The 22845-nt window shown below is 33.5% G+C and overlaps 1 protein-coding gene across 1 annotated transcript; it reads left to right on the top strand.

The window, feature by feature from the left end:
* Positions 1-1491: 1491 nt before the first annotated feature.
* LOC130820452 (serine/threonine-protein kinase PBL34-like) lies at positions 1492-21931 on the top strand. Its single transcript, XM_057685833.1, has 7 exons — positions 1492-1710; positions 1968-2187; positions 9824-10158; positions 10271-10406; positions 17493-17629; positions 17713-17836; positions 20581-21931. Exons 2-7 carry the CDS (start codon positions 2034-2036, stop codon positions 21096-21098), a joined length of 1404 nt encoding a protein of 467 aa, XP_057541816.1. The 5' UTR covers positions 1492-1710; positions 1968-2033; the 3' UTR covers positions 21099-21931.
* The last annotated feature ends 914 nt before the right edge of the window (positions 21932-22845 follow it).

Raw genomic sequence — 22845 nt, 5'->3', positions numbered from 1 at the left:
AAAGTGATGTTATATTATTGTTTTAATATGAGTTTTGAATAAATACGTTTGGTATATAAAGTTTTGTTTGTTTCGCACATGAAATCATATGTTTCATTTGTTGTATTGTTTCGCTATTGACTTGTAAAGTAATAGCCGCATTTTGATTTTCGCTATTAACTTGTAAAGTTATAGCTGTATTTTGATTCATTATGAATCAAAGGTTCTTAGTCGTATTTATGTCGATACCAAACAGTCTTTTAAAAGAGTTTGGGTTTTGATCAATTAATGTTTCATACGGAGATACCAAATGAGCAAAAGATTAAATTGGAGATGTTTGTTAATGACTTGTATATAAATGTAATAGTTTGTTGGATTACTCAACAATTCAATTGTTGACAGTCTTTGATGGGCCCTATCCCTTAGAGGGGATAGATCCATTTTCAGGTTTAATAGCTCTGTTGTAGAGACGATGCGTACTTGTATTATGTGTTACGTATGAGGCGAAGACTTCTTTTTGAAATTCATAATGTAAATTCGATATTTGTAAATTAAATTGTAATAATTTTATAATGTTTTGTAAATAGTATTCACTTAATTAATGTAAAAAGTTTTAAATACTCTGATATTGGTTTGCTGAGGCTATCAAGCCACAGGTTGGATTTAACTCAAACTTCTATAAGTCTTCCGCTGTGCTTTATAGACAATATTATTATACTGTTTACACTTGTTTGGGCTGTTTCATATACATATATAAGTGGGGTTTATGTCACGAATGTCTCGTCCTAAACTATAATGTTGTATTCCTATCACACACGAGTAATACATAAAGGATATTTTGAAAAATATCAATAATACATTAAGAATATTTTGTAAAATAGGTGTTATATTAATTTCACTTCATAATCCCTCAATTCATATTTGATGTTTCAATAAAGAATATTTACAAAAATTAAGAAAAGTTGTGTTTCTTGGATGATGAAGATATTATTTTATTAAATAATAAAGTTAATGGATAAAGGTGAGGACCATAAACATTTACAAAATATATGAAGTGAAGTTAATGGATAGATATAAGGATTACAACATAAAAAAATATTAAAATAAAGTTAGTGAGAAATATATGAGTCCACCATAAGCATTATACAAATGTTAAAACAAAAATAATGAAAAATATGTGGATATCATAGCCATATACAATATTAAAATTAGAGTGATTAGAGTAAATTGAAAGTAATGAAAATCCCTGAGACTTAATTAAAAAAGGATTTGATTTTACTATAAAATCACTTTGACATCACTTCATTTAAATTAAAACAAAATAAAATTATATATATAAATTTATGTGTTAAAAATAAATTAAAATTATATATATTTATGCTAGTTGAGTTGGTCGATGCTTTGGTCTTCCACAGATTAGACCAGGGTTCGAAGCCTATGCCATATAATATGCGTTTCCTATAAATTTAATTTATATTTTTTTTAAAAAAATTTTTCGATTTTACCCACTCAATAATACCCCCAATTCCCAAAGAAACCCTCATCAGCAGTCGACATCTCATATTCATTCCAATCCCGAAACCTGAAACCTACTGCTGTTGTCTCTTGTCGGCACCACCGTCTATTGCTGCACTGGCGACTGCCGTACGGCCGCACCATCCAACAGCCACCAGCCACCGGCGGTCTTTCTGTTCTTCTCTCCAATCTCCATCTTTTCTCTTCTTCTTTAAGGTAATTTTTTTATTTGTAATTTATTGTCATTTGATATTAAATTAATTTGTAGTAATTTATTTCTAAGGTTGGAATGATGCTTTAATCAAACATATTAATTTTTTATTTGCAATTACACAATTAGAGGGTTAATTTTGGGTTTTTTTAATTGGGTAAATTTGTTGGCAATAATTGGGTCTTTGAATTTGATGCTGAAATTAGGATTAACAATAGTGATTAATTTATTTTAAATTATTGACATCACTCTTTTATTCTAGATCCACCACTGGATTTTGCGGATTTTAGGGATTTTGATGATATTAGAAATTTAGGGGTTTTGGGACATGGAAAAATCAAAAGGGGGTAGAAGGAAGAAAGAAGAAGATGATTCTGCTGAGGACACTGGGTGTTGGATTAAGCTGCGGTTTATAGGTAGCTGCATTACTTCAAGATCTAAAGTTGATTCTTCTGTCAGTGGAGCTAGTACTGCCAACTATGGTAACCTTTTTTTTTTTTTTTTTTTTATAAATTAATATATGTTCCTGTAATAATTTTGTGCCCATCTGACCATTATGTTACAGCTTCTCTTCTTTCTCCCAGTAACCTGTCATGGTTCACTTATTTGTTGCATGTATAGTCGTTTGGAAGATGTGAATTCTTCATGTTCTCTTTCATGTGTTGAATTTTTTCTATTTTCTGCTTATTATTTTTGGTGAGGTATTGGATGGGTGGATTTTTGGTGGTGGTAGTTAGTTGTGGGCAGACAATCATAAAAGATATTCTTATACCATATTGAAGCTACCAAGTAAATTCACTGCATTGTATATGACACGGGCATTGCATTTAGTGCCTTGGGAAGTTTGAAAGTTGAATATCAAAATTTAAGTGAGTGGATTATACATTATGAAGTTCTCTTTTCAATATGTGAGTAAACCTCATGTGTTCGTCACAGTAGTCTGTTCATAAAATATGAATGATTGTTTAAACAATGTATCACCATTTGTGCTCTCTAGAAATCATATTTTGTTTCTTAGACACAGGTATGAGTGTTGGGACTTAGGTATGTACACAATCCCAGTTGTGTACGTAATAATACTAAAAGCTTAAGACATTGAGACACTATCTTAAAATTGGACATGAGTGTGGGCACATGGCATTTACACTATGTTTGGATAACTTTTTGATAGGGAAGGGAGGGGGAGGGGGCAGGGAGAATGATGTATATTCCTTTCAAATATTTTCAATGTTGGAAGGATTTGTTTTGTTTAAAACATGAAAGTAGTTTTTTATGCACGGTACATGGCCTCCCTTACCACACACTTACATTAGACTTTTTCAAGAGGGCAATTAACTAATTCTATAAGAGTTTGTTATAACAAACTAAGTTAGTGTCATGGTGTTAAAACGTAGTTGCGGTCGCGATTATGGTCACGATTGCGGATCGCAGGAACGGAAAAAATTTTGTTATCGCAGCCAGAACGGGTCGCGATTGCAATATGTTGGAATTTTTTTTACAAATTGACTTTATATTTTAATTTTTAGTGATTTGTTTATTTTATAATATTAAATGTACTTTATAGTTGCACAAGTTTTCAATATGTACTTATTTTAAAAACAATTTAATTTTATAAATATAAAGTATTCATAATAATAAAAAAAATAAAATAAGTTAAGAAATTAACAAAAAAGAAGGTAGTATACAGTTAGTACCTAAAGTAGTATTGATAAGTAAAAAAAATATTGAGGAGTACTTAATATTATTAATTAATAAGGAACTTTAAATTAAAAAAGTATTAATGAGTGTTTTATTGCCATGTGAAGTCACCTCACCGTCATTTCAAGGGATAGACTTTACATCTATATCTATATCAATATTAATAAATTAAAAGTAAAATCTGAAATTAGTGTGCCCTTCTCCTTCTTTTTCTCATCTTCCCCAAGTACCCAATAGTCCTTTCATGGCTTCACGCTTTCATGGCTTCATCCTCAAACTTCAATGGTAGTTTGTACTTTGGTTACTCAATCGCATTAGTAAGTGCTTTTTTAGTCTTTTTTCTTTTTTTTTTTTGGTATTTTGGGGTAGAGATGTTGCTTCTGACATGATTTGCCTAAGCAAATGCAAATCTCGGCTGTGACAAGCGATAAATCCGGTACACAACGGCTATATCGTCTAATAAGCGAGTTGATGCGTCGTTTTTTCTCAGATAGTTACAGATCGCGAGATTTCGGAACGGTAAACTGCAAAATCGTTCCAACTCGTCCGTTTCGAGTCAACTCGGGCGAGTTTTTGCACCATGGTTAGCGTATTAATAGGATTTGAGTTCTATATAAGCTCAAGGGGAAGGGAGTTTTATTCATGCTTTTGGAAATTGCAAATTGTATTTTACACATTGGGAGCTTGGAGTATGCTTGAAATACTTACGATTGTAGTTGTTTTTATCTTCAATAAATACTTTATTTTTGTTAACATTCAATTTACTCAAGAATTTTGCTTAGTGTTCTAATTCTACTAATCCGTCAAGATTCACTGTGGTATCAGAGTTGTTTGTTCAAACGACCCCACGGACACTCAAGAATAGAATGCGTAGATGATTTTCTTGAGAAACTTTGCAACATTGTTCCTACGTTGATAAACAAGATTTTTAACTCATTTAAGTCCCAATCTGTTCAAGAAATGTGTGAAAAATGGAGAAGAGGTTTATGTAAATGGTGTGAGGAAGATCTCGTTGAAAAGGGATATTCTAGACATGAATGCAAGGAAATAGGACATGAAGATTTTCTTCTCATCTTTAGTGAAGGGATAGAAGATGAACTACTGTCAATAGTGAAGCCATATCCTCCCACCTCAGCAACCAATCATTACCCCTTACTAGCATCAAAACCGTCCAAGAATTTATTCAACAAGAAACGCAACCACCAAAACCCAACAAACCAAGACCAGAGACTAAACAACCTAACAACCAACCCCAATTTAAAATCTGCCCTCACCAACACGTCCACCCTTTTACTTACCGTCCTACAACCCACATTCAAGTATTCAACTCCCTGAGGCCAAAATACCACAAAACCAAATGTTTCAAACAAATATGAATGATTGCATTCAGTGCCTTGGAAAGTTTGTAAATTGAATATCAAGATTTTAGTGAGTGGATTATACACTATGAAATGCTCTCTTCAATTCATGACGAAACCTCGTTTTAGAACTGTTAAGAGTAATTTTGGTCATAAAATATGAATGATTGTTTTAGTAGTGTACAATCCAAGTGGTATACGTACTAAACTAAAAGTTCAAGACATTGAGATTTGAGACGCTGTCCTAAAATTGGGCATGAGCGTGGGCACATGGCATTTATACTATGTTTGGCAAAATCTTTTTGATACGGAAGGTTAGAGAAGGGGAGGGAAGGGAAGGGGAGAGGAGGGGAGGGGAGAATAGTGTGTCTTCCTTTCAAATATTTCTAATGTTGGAAGAGTTTGTTTTGTTTAAAATGTGAAAAGTCTTTCTTTCGTTTTCCTACCTTCCTCATTAATATCCAAATGATGGAAATGCAATCCTTTCACTTCCCTCATCTTCCTTTCCCTCCATAGGCCTGATTCAGAAGACATTTTTCACGACTACAACAATTGCGCACACATTTAACTGCTTATTTGTATTTGTAGTCAAAATTTTAATCTCAAGCCCTTTTATGAGATATTGAGATCATATCATGTTTTCTTCTTTGCATTTTGCACTTTTTTCTCTTTTAAAGTATGTTCTCAAAATGATTGTAATGCGAGGTTGACAATAGAAGTATTGGGTTGGGATTCCACACTCTTTTTGGAATGTTGAGTACCGGACACGTGTATGCAAGAAAAGACGAAAAGTTGGAGTAACATAAATTTGTAATATTAATCCTTATTAGAAAGAAATTTCGATTTACTCTAATTGAAGGATCATAGAGTAGGGTATATAATGCATTCATGTAGGAGAAATAGATAAGCTTTTATATCCAAATTCCAATGGATATATGTGCATTGTGAGAACACTCCTCGCTATCGATCATTCAATGTTACATTTGGTTATAAAAATAACAATGAAGGGAGGCCAGGGGAGCAAGGTTATTAGGATTGAGATTCTACTTAGGATCGTTGAGGGGTTAGGATTGAAATCGGTAGAATCGGATCGTAGGATCGTGTGATCCTACAAATATGCATCAATGTGCTTTGAATTACTGATTAACATTTATATTTTGCTATGAACTGGTAATTTGGACTAAAACAGTAATTAAAATGATAAAATGACAGTAGAGAAATTATACTATCAAATTACTGATTAAAGAACGATTACAAAGTAACGAAAGATAGATCAAGCAATTTGAGAAGCTTGAGATCTCCTAAAATGAGTAAAACCCATCCATCAAGTGTTTAACAATATTCCTCATGCTAATGAGCCTCTAATTCCCCTTATTTATAAGAAAACTACCAATTAGAACTAACTTATTCCCCAAGTTACTCCTAATATTGTAATTACCTAATTACTCCTTCGTAAACTCATTATCTCCAAATATCAGGTCATAGCATATTTGTTCTCTTTTTAAGTATTAAGATGTAAGTAAAAACTTGTTTGACTTCATCTATTAAGTTTTGAACAAAAAATACTTTTAATAATTATTTTTAAACTGCAAATTAAGAAAAACTCGAATTTTATAAAGGTATCAATATAATTATTTTAATTATATATTTATACGTAAGTGAAATCTGTATAATTGAAAATATTTTACGATTAAAACTACCCATGTAGGATCGGATCGTAAAATCATAGGATCGTAGGATCGCATTATGATCCTATCACCTAAATTTTTGAGCTAAGTAGGATCGCACGATTCTACTACATTAAGATCCTACCTACTATCCGGATCTTGCCCATTTTTTGATCGTAAGATCGTATATCAGAATTGGGATTCTGATAACTATGGAAGGGAGAATGTTGTATTTTTCTTTTGGACAGATTTTTTTGTTTATAACATGAAGGAGTTTCCTTCCCTGCATTTCCCTCTCCCTAATTGTTGTCCAAGTGAGGAAATGCAATCTCTCCATTTCCCTCCATTTAGGATCTGTTCCTTGTAATTGATGTTTAATATGTTTGTCCCATACACAATCAACTTCTAACGAAAAATAGCATGGCAGATGAATGGCCACAACTTTTCTTATTGGTTTAGATATCCTTCGAAAATTCCACATGGTAACCCTGAAGTATTGGGTTTTTCACGTGGTAACTAAACTTTTTTTAAAATCCAGGCGACAACTCTAAGGTTTACCCAATTAAACGCCCGTGACCTTTTTACCCAAAAAACGTTAGGAAACCATCTATTAGTAAGGGTTGCTATATTTCTGAGATTCAAACATCGAAAATCATCCCAAAGATCACAATTCCCCTAATTTTCTAACCCTAATTCCCCAATTTCTTTAATTTCCCAACCCATAATTCCCTAATCTTAATTCCCCAATTTTTCAAAGTTTGACAACAAATTTCAAGCATTCAACTATTGTGGATGTATTTTGAAAGTTTTTCTAGGTCAATTTTGTTTGGTTTACCCAAGATTTTTGTTTGGTTTGACAAGCAATAAAGTTGAGTAACTTTAATTTAGAGGAGTTTGGGAAACTTGTCACACTTCGAGAAATTGGGGAATTAGGGTTAGGAAATTAGAGAAATTGGGGAATTAGGGTTAGAAAAGTAGGGGAAATATGATCCTCAAGATGATTTTCGATGTTTCAATCTCAAAAATATAGAAACCGTTACTAATAGAGGGTTTCCAAACAATTTTTGAGTAAAAAGGTCACGGAGGTTTAACTGGGTAGACTTGAAGGTTACCGCATGGATTTTAAAAGAACTTTGGTTACCACGTGGAAAACCCAATACCTCAGGGTTACCACGTTCCGATATCCTTTTATACTTGGTTTTAAAAGGTGCGCCTTGGATGTGCGACATGTCCCATATAAGATGCTAGAAAATTGCTTTTTTAGTACCAAATGTGATACACTGGGTCAAAGGGCATCATAGATGTTTTTCAATTAGTAGGCTTAAGCTGTGTATTTTATACTTAGTTAGGCTTAACCTGTATTTTGTTATGTTAGGTAGGACAACTGTTATTTCTTTAGTATTTGTAATGTTGCGGCAACTTTTGGAATTTGAATAATATTATTTGGAGTTAAGAGGCCAACTCGTACTTGCCCAACACATTCAATACTATCTGATCTTGGTATCTTTGTCACTGTTTTTTGTCAGTTTGTTACAAATGGTATCAGAGCGTTACCATTCCGGTGATCGAAAACTTGCCGGAGATGGCATAAGTCCAGTAAATATTCAGGAAGTTGATATTGAGGTGTTTTTAAGGGGTTTTGGTAGATATGTCAAAAAGGGTTGTCCAAAGAAATATCATCCACTCATTCAAATCAAAAACTATGAATGAGATATATGAAAAAAGGGAAAATAATTGTGAAGTTTGTGATAAACATGTTGATGCGGCAGAACTGGCGAAACATGATTTTAGTCATAAAGGATTTTCAGTGGAGAGGAAAAAGAAAAGGAAAAGACAAAGAATGGGAGACAAAATAAAGGTAAAGAGAAAAAGGGAATGGAAGAAAAAACAACAAGAAATAAGAAAGGAAAAGAGAAAGAAGGTTGGGCTTAGGCTATATAAACAGCCAGCCTTGTAAGGTTGGAGTAGCTTTTGGAATTGGAATCGTATAATTTGGAGTTAAGAGGCAGACTCGAACTTGACAACACATTCAATACTGTCTGATCTCAGTATCTTTATCTTTGTTCTTTGCCAAGTCTGTTACATCAACTTAACAGGGCGAAGGCTTGCGCATATGTGCGCTTTTTGCGCCTTGTGCTTTTGTTTTTTGGGAAGAAAATTTTATTTTATAAATGTGTTGTATTAAATTAGACAAAAAAAGGAGTCATGTTGTTGTCAAAGAGAGAAAAGCAAAAAAAGATTTTACTTCGGTTTTGGAACAGAGAAAGAGAAAGGGAAAAAAAGGATTTGCTTTAAACCCTAAAACTTAACGGACTTTTTTTCCCATGCGATCTTCAATCTTCTTTCAATTTATCTTTTCTCTTCTTCGATCTCCCGTTATAGGATTTGCTTGAAACACTTAACCTTTCTTCTCTTTCTTTTTTTCTTCTTTCCTATTGCTTCTTCAACGTTATGTTTCTAGTGGTATTTTCTCTTTCAGTTTTGCTCTTTGATTTCTGTCTACCTTTTTTCTTCGTTTTCTTTTAAAATTTCTCTTTTTTTCTTCTTTCATATTTCCTCTTCAAGATTCGGTATTCTTCATTTTTTCCTCTCCTTTTGGGCTCTTTAACCTTTTCTAAGCTCTTTTGAAGACAATGTGATAACAATTAGATATAGAACATTAGACAAAATGCTTGTGAAATGAGTTTAGCTGCCCTTGTCTCATTATACGTTATATTAGTGGCTTAGCATAATGATAATAAATGCTTTATGCAATTATAATATGACACCTTGTTCCATTCAAAACTATGGTTTTATATATTTTAGGTTTCTAATTGATAATATATAGAAGAGATTGCCAAAAATTCAAATAGTACTTGGTTGGATGTTAAATAAGAATGTGGGTCATTGTAATAAGTAATGCTTTCCCTACATATACATGTTTATAGTTGAGGGGATAGTGTTCATAAACATATTTTTATTACTATTTAGAAGCTACTTGAAGTTGGTTAAGTCCAAATGTGTGAGATGTGGCACAACAATGGTGAAGCGATAGCACTAGTCTTTGATGTTTGAAACTGACATGTGTTTTGTGGAATTGTGTCTTTTGAATATGCAAGAGATGTCAACTTCTCACATAAACAATTGGTATGCTTTGTGACCTTTGATCTTGTTTTTCGTATGAAACTTTTGAGATAGAGAACCGACAAACCCCTCTCTAATATAATGTTTATTTCATAGTGCCAATTGCCAAATTTGTACTCTTGCTAGTCTGGTTAAGTGATTTAGCATATTTAAAGAAACAATTCTACAAATAATGAGTAAAGGTTTTTGATTCTTTTCAAAATGGAGAGTGTGTTCAATTATTTTATGATCCGTTTGATTAGTTCTTAAATATTGTAGTGAATGTGTTTCAGTTGAAAGCAAATCAACAAATGATGCAAGCAGAGATCAACCGGTTACTGCAGTTGTCTCATCCACAACAAGTAATGCTGAAAGCAGCACATCAACATCCAAGCTAGAAGAAGAACTCAAAGTTTCTTCTCGACTTCGTAAATTCACATTTAATGATTTGAAGTTAGCTACTAGAAACTTCAGACCTGAGAGTCTGCTTGGTGAGGGTGGCTTTGGGTGTGTATTTAAGGGATGGATTGAAGAAAATGGTACTGCTCCGGTGAAACCTGGTACAGGTCTTACTGTTGCAGTTAAAACGCTTAACCATGATGGACTTCAGGGTCATAAAGAATGGCTGGTTTGTTATGCTGTCATTTTTTTTAGTTTTTCTTCATTATTATCTATTATCTTCTTATTCAGCATCTTGCCTGGATTTTCCTTATATTTGCTTCTGCTGTTATTTTTCTTAGGCTGAGGTGAATTATTTGGGTGATCTTATTCATCCAAATTTGGTGAAACTCATTGGCTACTGTATTGAAGATGATCAAAGGCTTTTAGTTTATGAATTTATGCCCCGAGGAAGCTTGGAGAATCATTTGTTTAGGAGTATGTAGCTACTTTCTATTCAAATCTCACAATTATTTTGAACATTTAAGTGTTTGTATAGTTTCATGTTATTTTCATTGATTAGCTTGAAGTAGTATTACTTAGTTAATAGTGACATAAATATAACAATAACAATGTCAAAGCCTCAATTCCAAAAGGTTGCGTTTGACTACATGAACCATTAATTAATCCCAATGGCCATCCACATAAATTCTCCTTCTCCATCTTTTCGATTATCTGCCATCTCAACTCGTAGATTTATGTTCTTCATATCCTTTTCAACTCCTCCCTTCCTTGTCATCTGTGATCAAACACTACGAAACTCATTCAACATTCAATGATCTCTCTTTTTCTAGCTTTAATGCACACACCCATAGACATATACACGTGTCTGTAATGCTTATGTTCACTCTTGTTATGACTAAAATTATTTTTTTCTCTACTTATATCATGTTCACTATTGTTATGACATATGTTTTCTGTCAATTTAGCGTTGTTTGTTGTGTGACTAGCTTTCTTTGAATAAGCATGTGTCAAAGTTAATTCATTTGACTCTAGTTGTCAATGAAACTAATTCATTAAAGTCTAACTTCGATGCAATATACAACCGTCACGTTGCATAATAGGGGGTTTTGCTTTCATTGAATGGGCAATGGAAGCTAACTAAGGATGAATTTCCATAATTCTTGTTTTCTAATGCCTTTTGGTTGACGTCGCCTTTGAATATTTTCTGCAACCGTTTGATGATTTTTTATGGTGGATCACTATCCACTGGTTTTTGTAAAAGTTATTCCAAATAAATCATTCATCCTTCCAGGTTCAGAATGTTATAGCTCAATATGGCTCACTAATTTAATGATCATTTATTAGGCATCTGTTTTCGTTTTTCTGCCGGTTATTAGGCACAAGTAATGCGAATATGCGATGCTGTCTTTTTTCCTAGGACCCTTAAGATGGATTCAGCCTTTTTCACTTAGCTTACTAGGTATAATATAAATTAAATCATTATAATGAGCTTCATGAACTCCCTGGACATGTTAATTGAACTTCAAGTGTGTTTTGTGAGTGATTTTTTGGTCAACTTTTTTGATTAGTAAAAAATTTTTTTGGAAAATAACTTTCAAGCCAAAATTAAAAGGATGCTCCTAGTAGTTTTTCCATTGACCTTTGACTTTTTGCCTTACTTTTTTCTCTAATAAACATCTCATTAAAAGCCAATGTTACCACATGTTCAAACAAGCCGCCTCTTCTCAGATGGTAACCAATAATAGAATCTTATATTGGAAGTTAAGGCTTTTTTATTGCTTGTCTTGGGGAAGTTTTAACTTTAGATTCTGTGATTGTGAGTCTATGTGTATAGAGCCATTAATACCTTTCTTTTATCTATTGACTAGAAGCATGTTTGCATCTATTGTCTTTGAACACTTTACTAATTACTACAAGGACGAGTCCATTTTTTTTTTTAGCTAAGTGAAATTGTGCTAAGCTCTTACATATAAGGTAAAACACTAGAAACAGTGATTACACCTTAGTTGTTACTTCTATGGTTCATGTCTCAATTCTCTACTTTTTTGTCCTTTTTGAAATGATGGTGGATTAGTCTTAATCTATTGAGATGTAAAGAGGTAAATATAAAACAATAGGTTTGTAGTCTTTTTCTTGTCTTTGCCCCATTTTTCCCTTAAGCTTAAATTCTAAAGCTTTATTGACCATTTTTTTAAGCATGAGCTTTATTGAAATAAAGTATTAGGTATGGTTTTTTCACTCGACCTTTCAAATTCTACAAGCCCAACTTCAACATTTGCCACATTATCGCACAGAAGGGTACACTTAGTCTTTTGGATAACTTGGCAATTGTTTCTACTTTCTAGTATAGTCTTGATGATGAAACTAGAGTGGATATTTTGACAAATACAATCTTGATTTGGTTGATCATAAATTCTTAATGGAAAGTAGGGATAGTGAATCTCTCAATTACAAATTTCTTGTGTGTAATTTATTTGTTGATCAATGTACGTATATTTTTTTAAGTGGGTTATTTTCCCTTTCTGGAAGGTTTCAAGTGTTCCATTTATTTCAATAGACACATTTTAAGGTATAATAGAATAATAGATAACTTTATCCCATGTACTCACTGCACCTACCAACATGGACATTTTGTTATTTTTTTCTCCCTCATCATTCCTTATGTTGTGTGCCCAAACTGAATGGTGTAGAGTGCACAAAAACATGAGGAAGAAAAAGAAAACAATTTGAATTTAAAACTAGGAGTACCTTTATAAGAGGGTAAAATACTAAGATCACAACAACCTATCACTATTGGATCTTGGTTTTCCCTTTACCACATTTGGTTGATTATTGGGCCATTCAAGCGGACCTTAAATTTGTTATACTAGGCTTGTAATATGTGTTAATTGTCTTAATGTGTTCTCATATATTTGGGATAACTCTTTGATAGTTTTTATGGATAATAGGATAACTATGCGGGGATATCTAGATTGAAAAGAAAATGTTGGTTGCATGTGTTTTTTGATTCATGAAAGCACTAACTAATAGTTTAGTCTAGCATATTAAGACACCAATGAATTCTTATTTGATGTTGCAAGAATTCTTAATATTCATGTAAGAGGCCATATGGCTTGAAGAAGAGAAAGGAAAAAGAAGGTGAAAATGGTAATGAAAGGAAATAATGTCAATTTTGTGTTTGGTTCCCAATTGAAGGAAAAAAAATACTCAGTAAACCACCTCCTCTGTCATATGCATCATGAGTCTATAACACTTTACCAAACTCCCAAGTGATCTTGCTCTCTTCTTCGCCATTAACACCCATATCCGTAGCAAAATCACTTATGTTAGATCTTCTTACCATTTTCTCCGTGCTACTTTTTGTTAGTTTCCTTTTTCCCGTCGTGAAGAGCTTTTGATATTCATTTTTGTCCTTAAAAGCTTGAGATTTGGAGCATTCCCTTATATGCCAATTTAAAACTATTGTAAGGGTTTGGAAATATGTTCTTTCTTTATCTTTCAAATCTCAGGGGTTTATATTTCAGAGTTAGTGGAAACATCCAACAAAATGTGACCCATAAAATCAAGTGTGGCTGGAACAAACAAAGAGAGCTATTGAAATATTATGTAATTGAGGCGTGCTACCAAAGTTAAAAGGACAAGATTTATCAACTACCATTATTACTATATGTATCAAAATGTTGGCTTTTTAGAAACGATCATAGTGGGAAGATAAGAGTAGCGAAAATGCAAATGATTTAATGTATGAGTGTTCATACTCATGAGAGATAGAATTCGAAATGAAGATATAAGAAAGGATTTAAGAGTCGCAACTATTGAGAAAAAGATGAAAGAGAATTGTTTAAGATAGTTTTGACTTGTGCAAAGTTGGAGTATTAGTGAATTGATATGGAAGATAGAAAGTTAAAGCTCAAGAAACTCAAAAAGAGGCCAAGGTAGAAGGCAAAAGTGCAAAGAGATATGAAGAATTTAGGCTTACAAATTGAGATGGTTAGAAAATCGAAATGAATGGAGAAAAAGAATTCATGTAGACTACCATTGGAACTGATATATTAGTTCATATAGCCGATCATAATCTTTTGAGATTAAGATTTTGGTGGTGGTGTTTTTCACCATCTTCCAAATATAGTCAAATGAGAAAATTATTAGGTTTTGGGATATATGAGCAAAGAAAGGAATTGGATTTTAAATTAAAATGACATTTTAGGCTAGTGAAAATCGAACGATGCTCCAATGAAAGGAGAAAATAGACAATCTAATAAGATGGAAAGAGGATCATAGTTGGTATTATTATTGATAAGTATTTAGCCTATGATGTGGTATAGACTGGAATTATGAGGCGGAGTTTGTGGATAGAAGGTAATTATTAAATATCATTAGTGTATATGTGCCTCAAGTGGGGGGTAGGGAAGCACTCGATAGAAGTGGGAAAAGCTAGATGATTTAAATTTTAGATGTCAAAATTTGCTTGCGAGCTCGATTTTTCAAAAGCCCGCCGCTATCGCGGACATTATTTTTTTTGCCATTTCCTGCCCTTTTGCAAATAAATGGGCATGACGAATAAAAAAATTTAAATTACAATTTAAAAAATTATACAGCGCACTGTCGAAAACACTCCAAATAAAGAAATATTCGCAAAGACGAGGAACTTGATGTTGCAGGAGAATTATATAAGGCAATGAAGTTAAAACTCAGAATGTCTGCACTGTTGGACTATTAAAGTAAATAGACTATGAACTTAGATTTTGGGCACTTAAAGTATTGTATCTTCTAATATAATTTTAAAATACTCCTTCTAATTCAGAGTAATAGTCCCATTTTGTTTTTTGACACCGTTCATTAATCGCTTTTAATTTGTATTTTATTCTTAATTTATATGTTAAAATAGTCAAGTGAGATCTTATTTGATTAGTTTTAATGTAAATTTAATTAATATTAAGTTTTTATAATTTTTAACTATGCAAAATTAGAGATATTTAGTAATGAATTATTGCAATGGATAGAGTGTAGAAACTAAATGGGACTAATGGTGTGAATCGGAGGGAGTAAAAATAAGAAAATTTGTTTATTTATAAAATAAGCGGGTGATCAGGTTTGCATTACTTTGTGCTGCTACCCGCGCGTACGAGTATAATTTTTCAAATTTGTTGTCCAAACCCGCCCTTTTCCGAGCTGGGTGGGTCAAGCTTGGAGATTAGTTTGCCCATGAATAACTCTAGTTTAAATGAATATACGTTAGGCAAACACAAATTGACTTTGAGATATTAACAGGCTTTGGATATGGAATGAGAATAAGGATGGGGATAGTATTTTGGATTTTTCATAAGGGTATGATTTATTGTTACTTAATAATTAATACTTAATTAAGAAATCGAAATGAATGAAGAAGAATTCATGTGTACATCAACTGCTATTGGTTTATGTACTCCACTATAATCTTTTGAGATTAAGGCTTTGGCATTTGTTGTATTTGTTTTTGTTCATGTAGTTGACCCATATTGTCGGGGGCTAAGCTTTGGCATTGTTGTTGTCCATCTCTTGTAGATCTTATATCTGCACCTTTCAAATGTGTTTTTCGTTGGGTAGACTTCCATTCGCTAGTATTCATGGTGTTCAAGGGGTATGGATCCGTGAGGAGGTTCTTTTTGAGATGAGATGAGGTACCTTTTTGTAGTAGACTAGTAGTTGTGGCAGTAAGAGGATAGGGGTCGGATGTGGTTGGAAATTGTTTGGAGGTTTTGGGTGGTGAAGGTACTTGGTGGTGGTGTGGGGCTATCGGTTTGGTGGAGGGCTTTTGTGGGTAATAGTCAAGAGTAGTCAATGATACCAAAAGGGTTGAAAGTTTGGGGGTTTTCAAGTTCAAGGAGAAAGTAGGGAATCAGGAAAAAGGGATTTTGGAAAGCCTCCATACTAGGATGAGGGGGAAAAGGAGTTGAATGCAATCTATTTAGAAATCCAGCAATTCGGACATCATTAAGGGATTTAAAGATCTTGATTAACCTTTCTTTTATTAAGACCTATACCAGACAGCCACTGGTTGCAATTTTGCCACTCCGGATATCGTGATATCATCAAAATTCCGAGTTGGTAATTCTAGAACTAATCCAGTGTGAAAAAAGACTCATTTCTGGACATTATGATTATGAATTTTTTTAAGGATGTTTTGTCGCAATGATTCAAGAAATCTTGAATTCTCATTATTTAATGTGAAAGAAACATAATTTCAGAAAGTTTGGATATGTCTAAGATGGTGAAAACTTTCAAAAGATCTCCACACTGCTTTTGTTACGTAGCTGCACATAGTTTTTTCAACTCAAGAGTATAATGGAAACCGTTACCAAGTTGTCACAAGAATAAGTCTACCCTTCCACGGACAAGTAATTTGATGAGCCAATTTATAGTCATAGTGGATTGAAGTTATTTATGGAGGTAGGATACGTGTTTTAAATATTTCACAACTATAGTAAATCTTTTAAACTTGATACAACAGGAATGCTAATCCTATATCCCAATTGGAGGAGATTGATCAAGTGGAAGTGTAAGATCATCTGATCAAGTGGTCGTCTACAAATACATTCTTCTCCATTTTTTTTCTACAAATTGCTACAAGCGCTTTGTTGACCCATTTTCTTCATATCACTGCATCTTGCGGTGGATGCTAAACATGCCCTAACCAATGTAACTACCTTTTTATTTTATACTTAATATATGCAAATTCTTCCTTCCTCAGAATGCCATCATTCTGAATCTATCCCTTTGAATATTCCCGTACATCTATCTCAATATATGCATCAATACATTGCTATCACAAGTTATAAACATCTTGATTTCGTCAACATGATTGATTATTGTTTTATTAAATGGACAAAATTCTAACTCATACGATTTTGTTAACATGATTGACTATTGTTTTATTCTATCTTATCCTTACTATTGATGCCGTTGTTTTTATGCTCCTCAAATTATTGTTACAAACCATCTCTCACGATGAGTTGTTTTGGTTCATGCTGCAAAAATGCGGTTTTGGTCATGATTGTGGACGTGTCACATGATTTTCTAATCTTGCAACTTAAAAAGCAAATATGGTTGATATTGGGCTATTTTTAAGCCATTTTGAGCAAATTGTGAATTCAAAAGGCGAATTAGTTGGCGAATAATGTTGGAATGAATTTGCAATAACTGTCGCAAATTGACGTTCGCGGTCAATGTAAACTCAAAATCATTTCGTTGCGTTTGCAATGCGGTGATGAGACGATATATTACTCTGTGATCTGTGAAGGTGACCCTATATGTTGGGATTATGCTTTGGCGTTGTTATAATTGAATGTCAGAGTTTCTGCAACCTGTTATGTAGATGTGTAATTGTTTTAGTATTAGCAAAGTTTAATGTAGAACAAGTTCCTTGATGTACTTGTTGATTTTTGATGATGATGTGTAGGACCTTTATCTCTTAATGTTCCGTTACTTGTTAAGAAGATGGTGCAATCTTTTTCGGTTGTTGCAATTGTTTTTTCACAGCATTACTCCTGTTAGTTATTGACTCCCTGGTGATATTTCTAGGATCGTTACCTCTCCCATGGTCTATTAGGATGAAAATTGCCCTTGGTGCTGCTAAGGGTCTTTCTTTTCTTCATGAAGAAGCTGAAAAGCCAGTGATTTATCGTGATTTCAAGACATCAAATATATTATTAGATGCGGTATGCTTCTAAACTTGAATCTGTTTTGCTGTATTTATTATCCCAAAGCGTCTATGTTGCTTAATAGCATGATGCTGCATCAGGAATACAGTGCAAAGTTGTCGGATTTTGGTCTTGCCAAAGATGGTCCGGAGGAAGGTAAAACTCATGTATCTACTCGAGTGATGGGAACTTATGGTTATGCAGCTCCCGAGTATGTAATGACAGGTCAGTCTTGAGTTCTGCGGTATTTAAGATTTGTGTATCATGTTCTTTCATATTCTAGCTGTATTTGTAGTGACATTTTTTTTTTCTACACTGGTTGATATTGGATTTGCATCTTTGTGGATCTTTGTCCCTGTACCTCTCCCTCAATGAAAAGTGTCTAAAACTTGAGGATTCACGAGGCACTTGACAATATGCTTGGACCTTGTATGTTGACTGCTTTAACATTATTTTTATAAAAATCTTGAGATATCTAAATACTTGTGCGTGTTTGTTTAGGTGAAAACCAAATATAGCTTGGAAACTGTGAAAACCAGCAAATAGAAATACATGAGTATTTAAGAGATACATATGGGTGTTCTTCCTAAGAAAAAGAGAGATATACAAATGGGTATTGAAGGGGTATTTCTACCTGCAACCTATTAGAACATAAGTTAGCAATATTTACATAAATGTCATTAATGAGGATGCTTGTACCTGAGATCAATTCTCACCTAGTCCTCTCCTTTATTTTCTGTAACACCCTCATAATTTGGTCCATTTCCCAAATACTATAAAAAAATAATAATGAACTTTTTTTAGTTATGGGAGTGTAACCCGCCACATCTATTTCTTAGAAATTGGTGCAAGGCTAAAAGAAAACCATTCCAAATCAAATCAAACAAGTCTATTACAACTTAATAAATCCAAATCCAATCCTTAAAGTATTAACGGCCCGTTTGGTTGATGGTAATGAAGTAATGGGAATGAAATGTTGTAATGGCAATAGTAATGAAGGAATGGATATAAGAATTGGTAATGAAGATTCTTTTGTTTGGTGTGCATGACTAAAGAATGGTAATGGAAGATAATATTCCATTGATTGCATTTGGTTGTTAGTAATAAAAAATGGTAATGACTCTTAGTTTCATTATTATATATTTGTATCTAAAAGCATTATTGTATTTAAATTATTCTATCTAATGATTCCTTTTTAATAATAATATTTTTTTGGATAATTACATATATTACCTTTTTTTTCTTCATTATTTTTTTCTTCAGCTCGAAACAACATTACCTTATTTTATTACCACAGTAATACTTCATTACCATTACCGCCTAATACCATGTTGTTTGATGGTAATGAAAATGGCCCTTTTTGGTAATTTCATTACCTTATTCTATTACCATCCATTACCATTGAAGGCATCCAAACAACCAAAATTTTCATTACTTAATTTTATTACCATTACCGCCCTCTAATATCATGTACCAAACGGGCCGTAAAAGTACTAAAATTGAAAGAGTTTTAGTCCATGGTCCCAATTTATTATCTATGAGCGATTTAAGTGACTAACCAACAAAATAAGACTGCAAAAATAACGAGACAAACACTCAAAATCAGAAAATTGAGAGTGATTTGGTGAACTTCACTTTGTGGTTTAAACGATCACTAATAAGTAGTGCCGAACCCAAAACTCATATTTAGTGATAGCACAAATTAAGTTACAGTAATAATCCAATAAAAAAAATATATCAAAAAGCTATATGATGAATCAAAATTATTATAATTTTTTATATATCTTTTTGATATATTTATTTTATTGGATTATTACTGTAACTTAATTTGTGCTATCACTAAATATGAGTTTTGGGTTCGGCACTACCTATTAGTGATCGTTTGGACCACAAAGTGAAGTTCACCAAATCACTCTCAATTTTCTGATTTTGAGTGTTTGTCTCGTTATTTTTGCAGTCTTACTATAATGTATTTTGACAAGTTTTCATATCTTGAAACCAACGAGTGATTTTTTTAAGAAGTTTTTTCAAATTTGGTAACAAAAACGTTGGTGGCTGGTACTAGTACTTGTGCTGTGGAGGTGGCATTGCGTCTATGAGGCTGACTGCGGTGGTGGGCCATGGGCGTGGAGGAGTGGTCAGTGGAGGCCTAGTAATTGTAAATTATAGCAAAAACTTTGATTAAAGCAATTACTCACAAATAATCTAATCCTTGAAAAATTCAACATTCTCATAAGAAAAAATTTACACTTGCAAAATTCAATAGTTTTTTTCAAAAAATTAACCCTCACCAAATTCTACCCAAAATTATAATTGTTTAGTAAACAACAGTAAATTAAGGAAACATTAAACTTTGTAGATAAAATAATTTATAAAAAGATTGAACTGGAAAAATAAATCAATCATATCCGGGCTGGAAAGGACTAGACTTTAATATTAAACCATGCTATAACAGATGATGCTTCCTAATCCTAGCTCAGCCGTAACGCGTAGTACTTGCGTAATGAAGTAGAGGCACAATCCATCTTATCTAAGAATATATTTTTTTTTACAAATGGGTAGTGCCGTCACATGCGGGCGGGTGCACCCCTTTGGGCTCCAGAAAAAACTATTAAAAAATAGAAAATGAGTAATTCCAACATCAGCCCAGTAAATATTTAAATTGAAAATAGAGTAAAATGGTTTGGGTTTATAACTACTAGAGTAAAATGACTCATTAGATCATGGAAGCCTCTTATGTGAAATTTGCATATGGTTTTTGCTATCAAGGGTTAATAAGAAAGAAATATTATTTTACAAGGCTGAATAAATCATGGGTGCTTCTTAGGCGAGCAGCCATTGGGGAAATATGAAGTTTTGTTTTTGACATGGGGCAAATGTTACATATATGGAAAATATATTACAACATTGGATGCCAGGTTGAGTATATTCAACTGTGTTCTAATCCAGCTTCTATTATTCTGTCTCAGGTCACCTGACTTCAAGAAGCGATGTTTACAGTTTCGGAGTAGTTCTACTGGAAATGATCACAGGTAGGAGATCTATGGACAAAAATCGGCCCAACGGAGAACACAATCTTGTTGAATGGGCTAGGCCACATCTTGGAGATAGAAGGAGGTTTTATCGACTGATAGACCCTCGGCTTGAAGGCCATTTCTCTATAAAAGGCGCACAGAAGGCTGTGCAGTTGGCTGCTCGTTGCCTTAGCCGGGACCCAAAAGCCCGTCCTTTAATGAGTGAAGTTGTAGATGCCTTGAAGCCTTTACCTAACCTGAAAGATATGGCTAGTTCGTCCTATTATTTCCAAACCATGCAAGCAGACCGTGTTAGGGCAAGCCCAAATGCTCGAAATGTTCAACCCACTGCTCCCCATCAAAGAAATGGACAAGTGGGTCTAAGGAGCCTCTCTATACCACATGGTTCACATGCGTCACCATATCACCATCATCAGTACCATCCATTTCCTAAACCAAGTGGGAAATCTTAGTCTTGGAGTCGGTCAGTTCAATTTGTTCTGCGAGCTTTGTCATTCCTCGTCTCCCCCAGCTTCTGATCTTTTTTTTCATGCTTTGATTAGCTAATATTAGCATTTGATGTGACTTAAAAGATCTGTGGTGCTTGATCAAAAATTGCGTAGGCACTAAGGGGAAAAAAGGAAAAGAAAAGAGGCAACAGGAGACATGTATGAATTCTACAAATTTTTTCCAGTCAGGGGTCTTTGTAAAGCAGTTATTGTAAAAAGAGGTAAGCATTGTGGGACAGAATTATTATGTCAAACCTCGAAATGTTTACATTAATGAAGCTTGAAAATATAGTCAAGTTTCACTGAATGAAAGCTTTCTTGTCCCTGTTTTACTATGTTTCAATCTTGACCAAAACCTCTGAAGTTGGTATGTACAGGTTTACTAAAAAGCTTGTGTTTGGGACTCAGACTTCCCTGATATGCTATAGATTTGGGGCTGTTCTGGTGGTTAAGATGAGTTTGATATAACTGATGAGTTTGCTATCGACCATGCTATAGTTGTTGGTAGGCGAAAAAAAAATAAAAGTTTAAGTTTACGATGACAAAAATACTAAGAAAATAGTAGGGAACATTGAATTGTATGAATAAGATAAAAAATAAGTGAAAATAAGAGAAGGTGCATGATAAAAATTAACGAAAAATGATATATAACACTCAAAAATATGTGGCACTATTGTTTATGATCTCAACCAAAGTCGACAGGTAAAAGATGTTAAAACAAAAAAGGATGCATGCGCATGCAGTGCTTGATGCGATAGTTCTGATAGGTAGACATTTGTCTCTGTCTTCTTAGATTTCCTGCGCAAAAGATCATCTTTCTCGCAAGTCACAACTGTGCAAAGAAAGAAATCATAAAGCAAATTGCAAATTGAGTGCTACATCTTTTTTTCTCTTACGTTGCTTACTTGGCCAAAATGTGCGCAAAGACATTATAGTCACGGCTGGTCTTGGATGAGACGGTCTCATAATGAGATCGTCAATTTGGACCGGCCTAATTTGCAAGTGTAATAATCCGGGTATTTTTTTCATTTTCTGGGCATTTTTCAATTTTAATCTTAAAGGTATCAATTTTGACCTTAAAGATATTCATTTTCAAAATTGATATCTTTAAGGTCAACATTGATAAATGCCCAAACAATTAAAATATTGTTAGACGCGTGTGAAATGGACCGACTTACACTCCATCTTAACTTGCAATGGTCTTGTCCAATTTTTTTGATCAAATTGCTACATGATAGTGATTGCCATTGTTACGTCTTTTTTCTCGTTGTTGTGCCAAACTAATTTTGTTAAGTTTATTTTATGATGAATATACTCATTGGGATTATGTATAAGGATACATACTATTTCTATCTAGACTTGTTATGATCAGATCCTCTTAAGCAATAATGTACAACCTGCTCATTCGATCACTTGGGTAGCTTGTGTTAGAGTATAATATATTCTAGAGCATCAATCATCAGCTTAAATTTTTGATTAAGCTGGTTCCTTAATGTGGATCTTCTTAAGCTTTTGATACCATGTCAAGGAACTATCTCAACCAAAAACTTAAGCTGATAGTTGAGATTTCAAAATATGCTATATACTCTAATAACTTATCCTAGCAGACTACGTCAATAACCTCTCATGTGTTTATGCGATGCTTTTTACATGTTGTACGAGAGCGAAGTAGCCTTCTGGAGGTGGAATTACACATACAAGAGAAATAGAG

The sequence above is a fragment of the Amaranthus tricolor genome, chromosome 8, assembly GCF_026212465.1.
Source record: "Amaranthus tricolor cultivar Red isolate AtriRed21 chromosome 8, ASM2621246v1, whole genome shotgun sequence".
Taxonomy (NCBI): Eukaryota; Viridiplantae; Streptophyta; class Magnoliopsida; order Caryophyllales; family Amaranthaceae; genus Amaranthus; species Amaranthus tricolor.
Note: the sequence above shows the minus strand (reverse complement) of the source record. Positions and strands in the feature narration are given on the sequence as shown.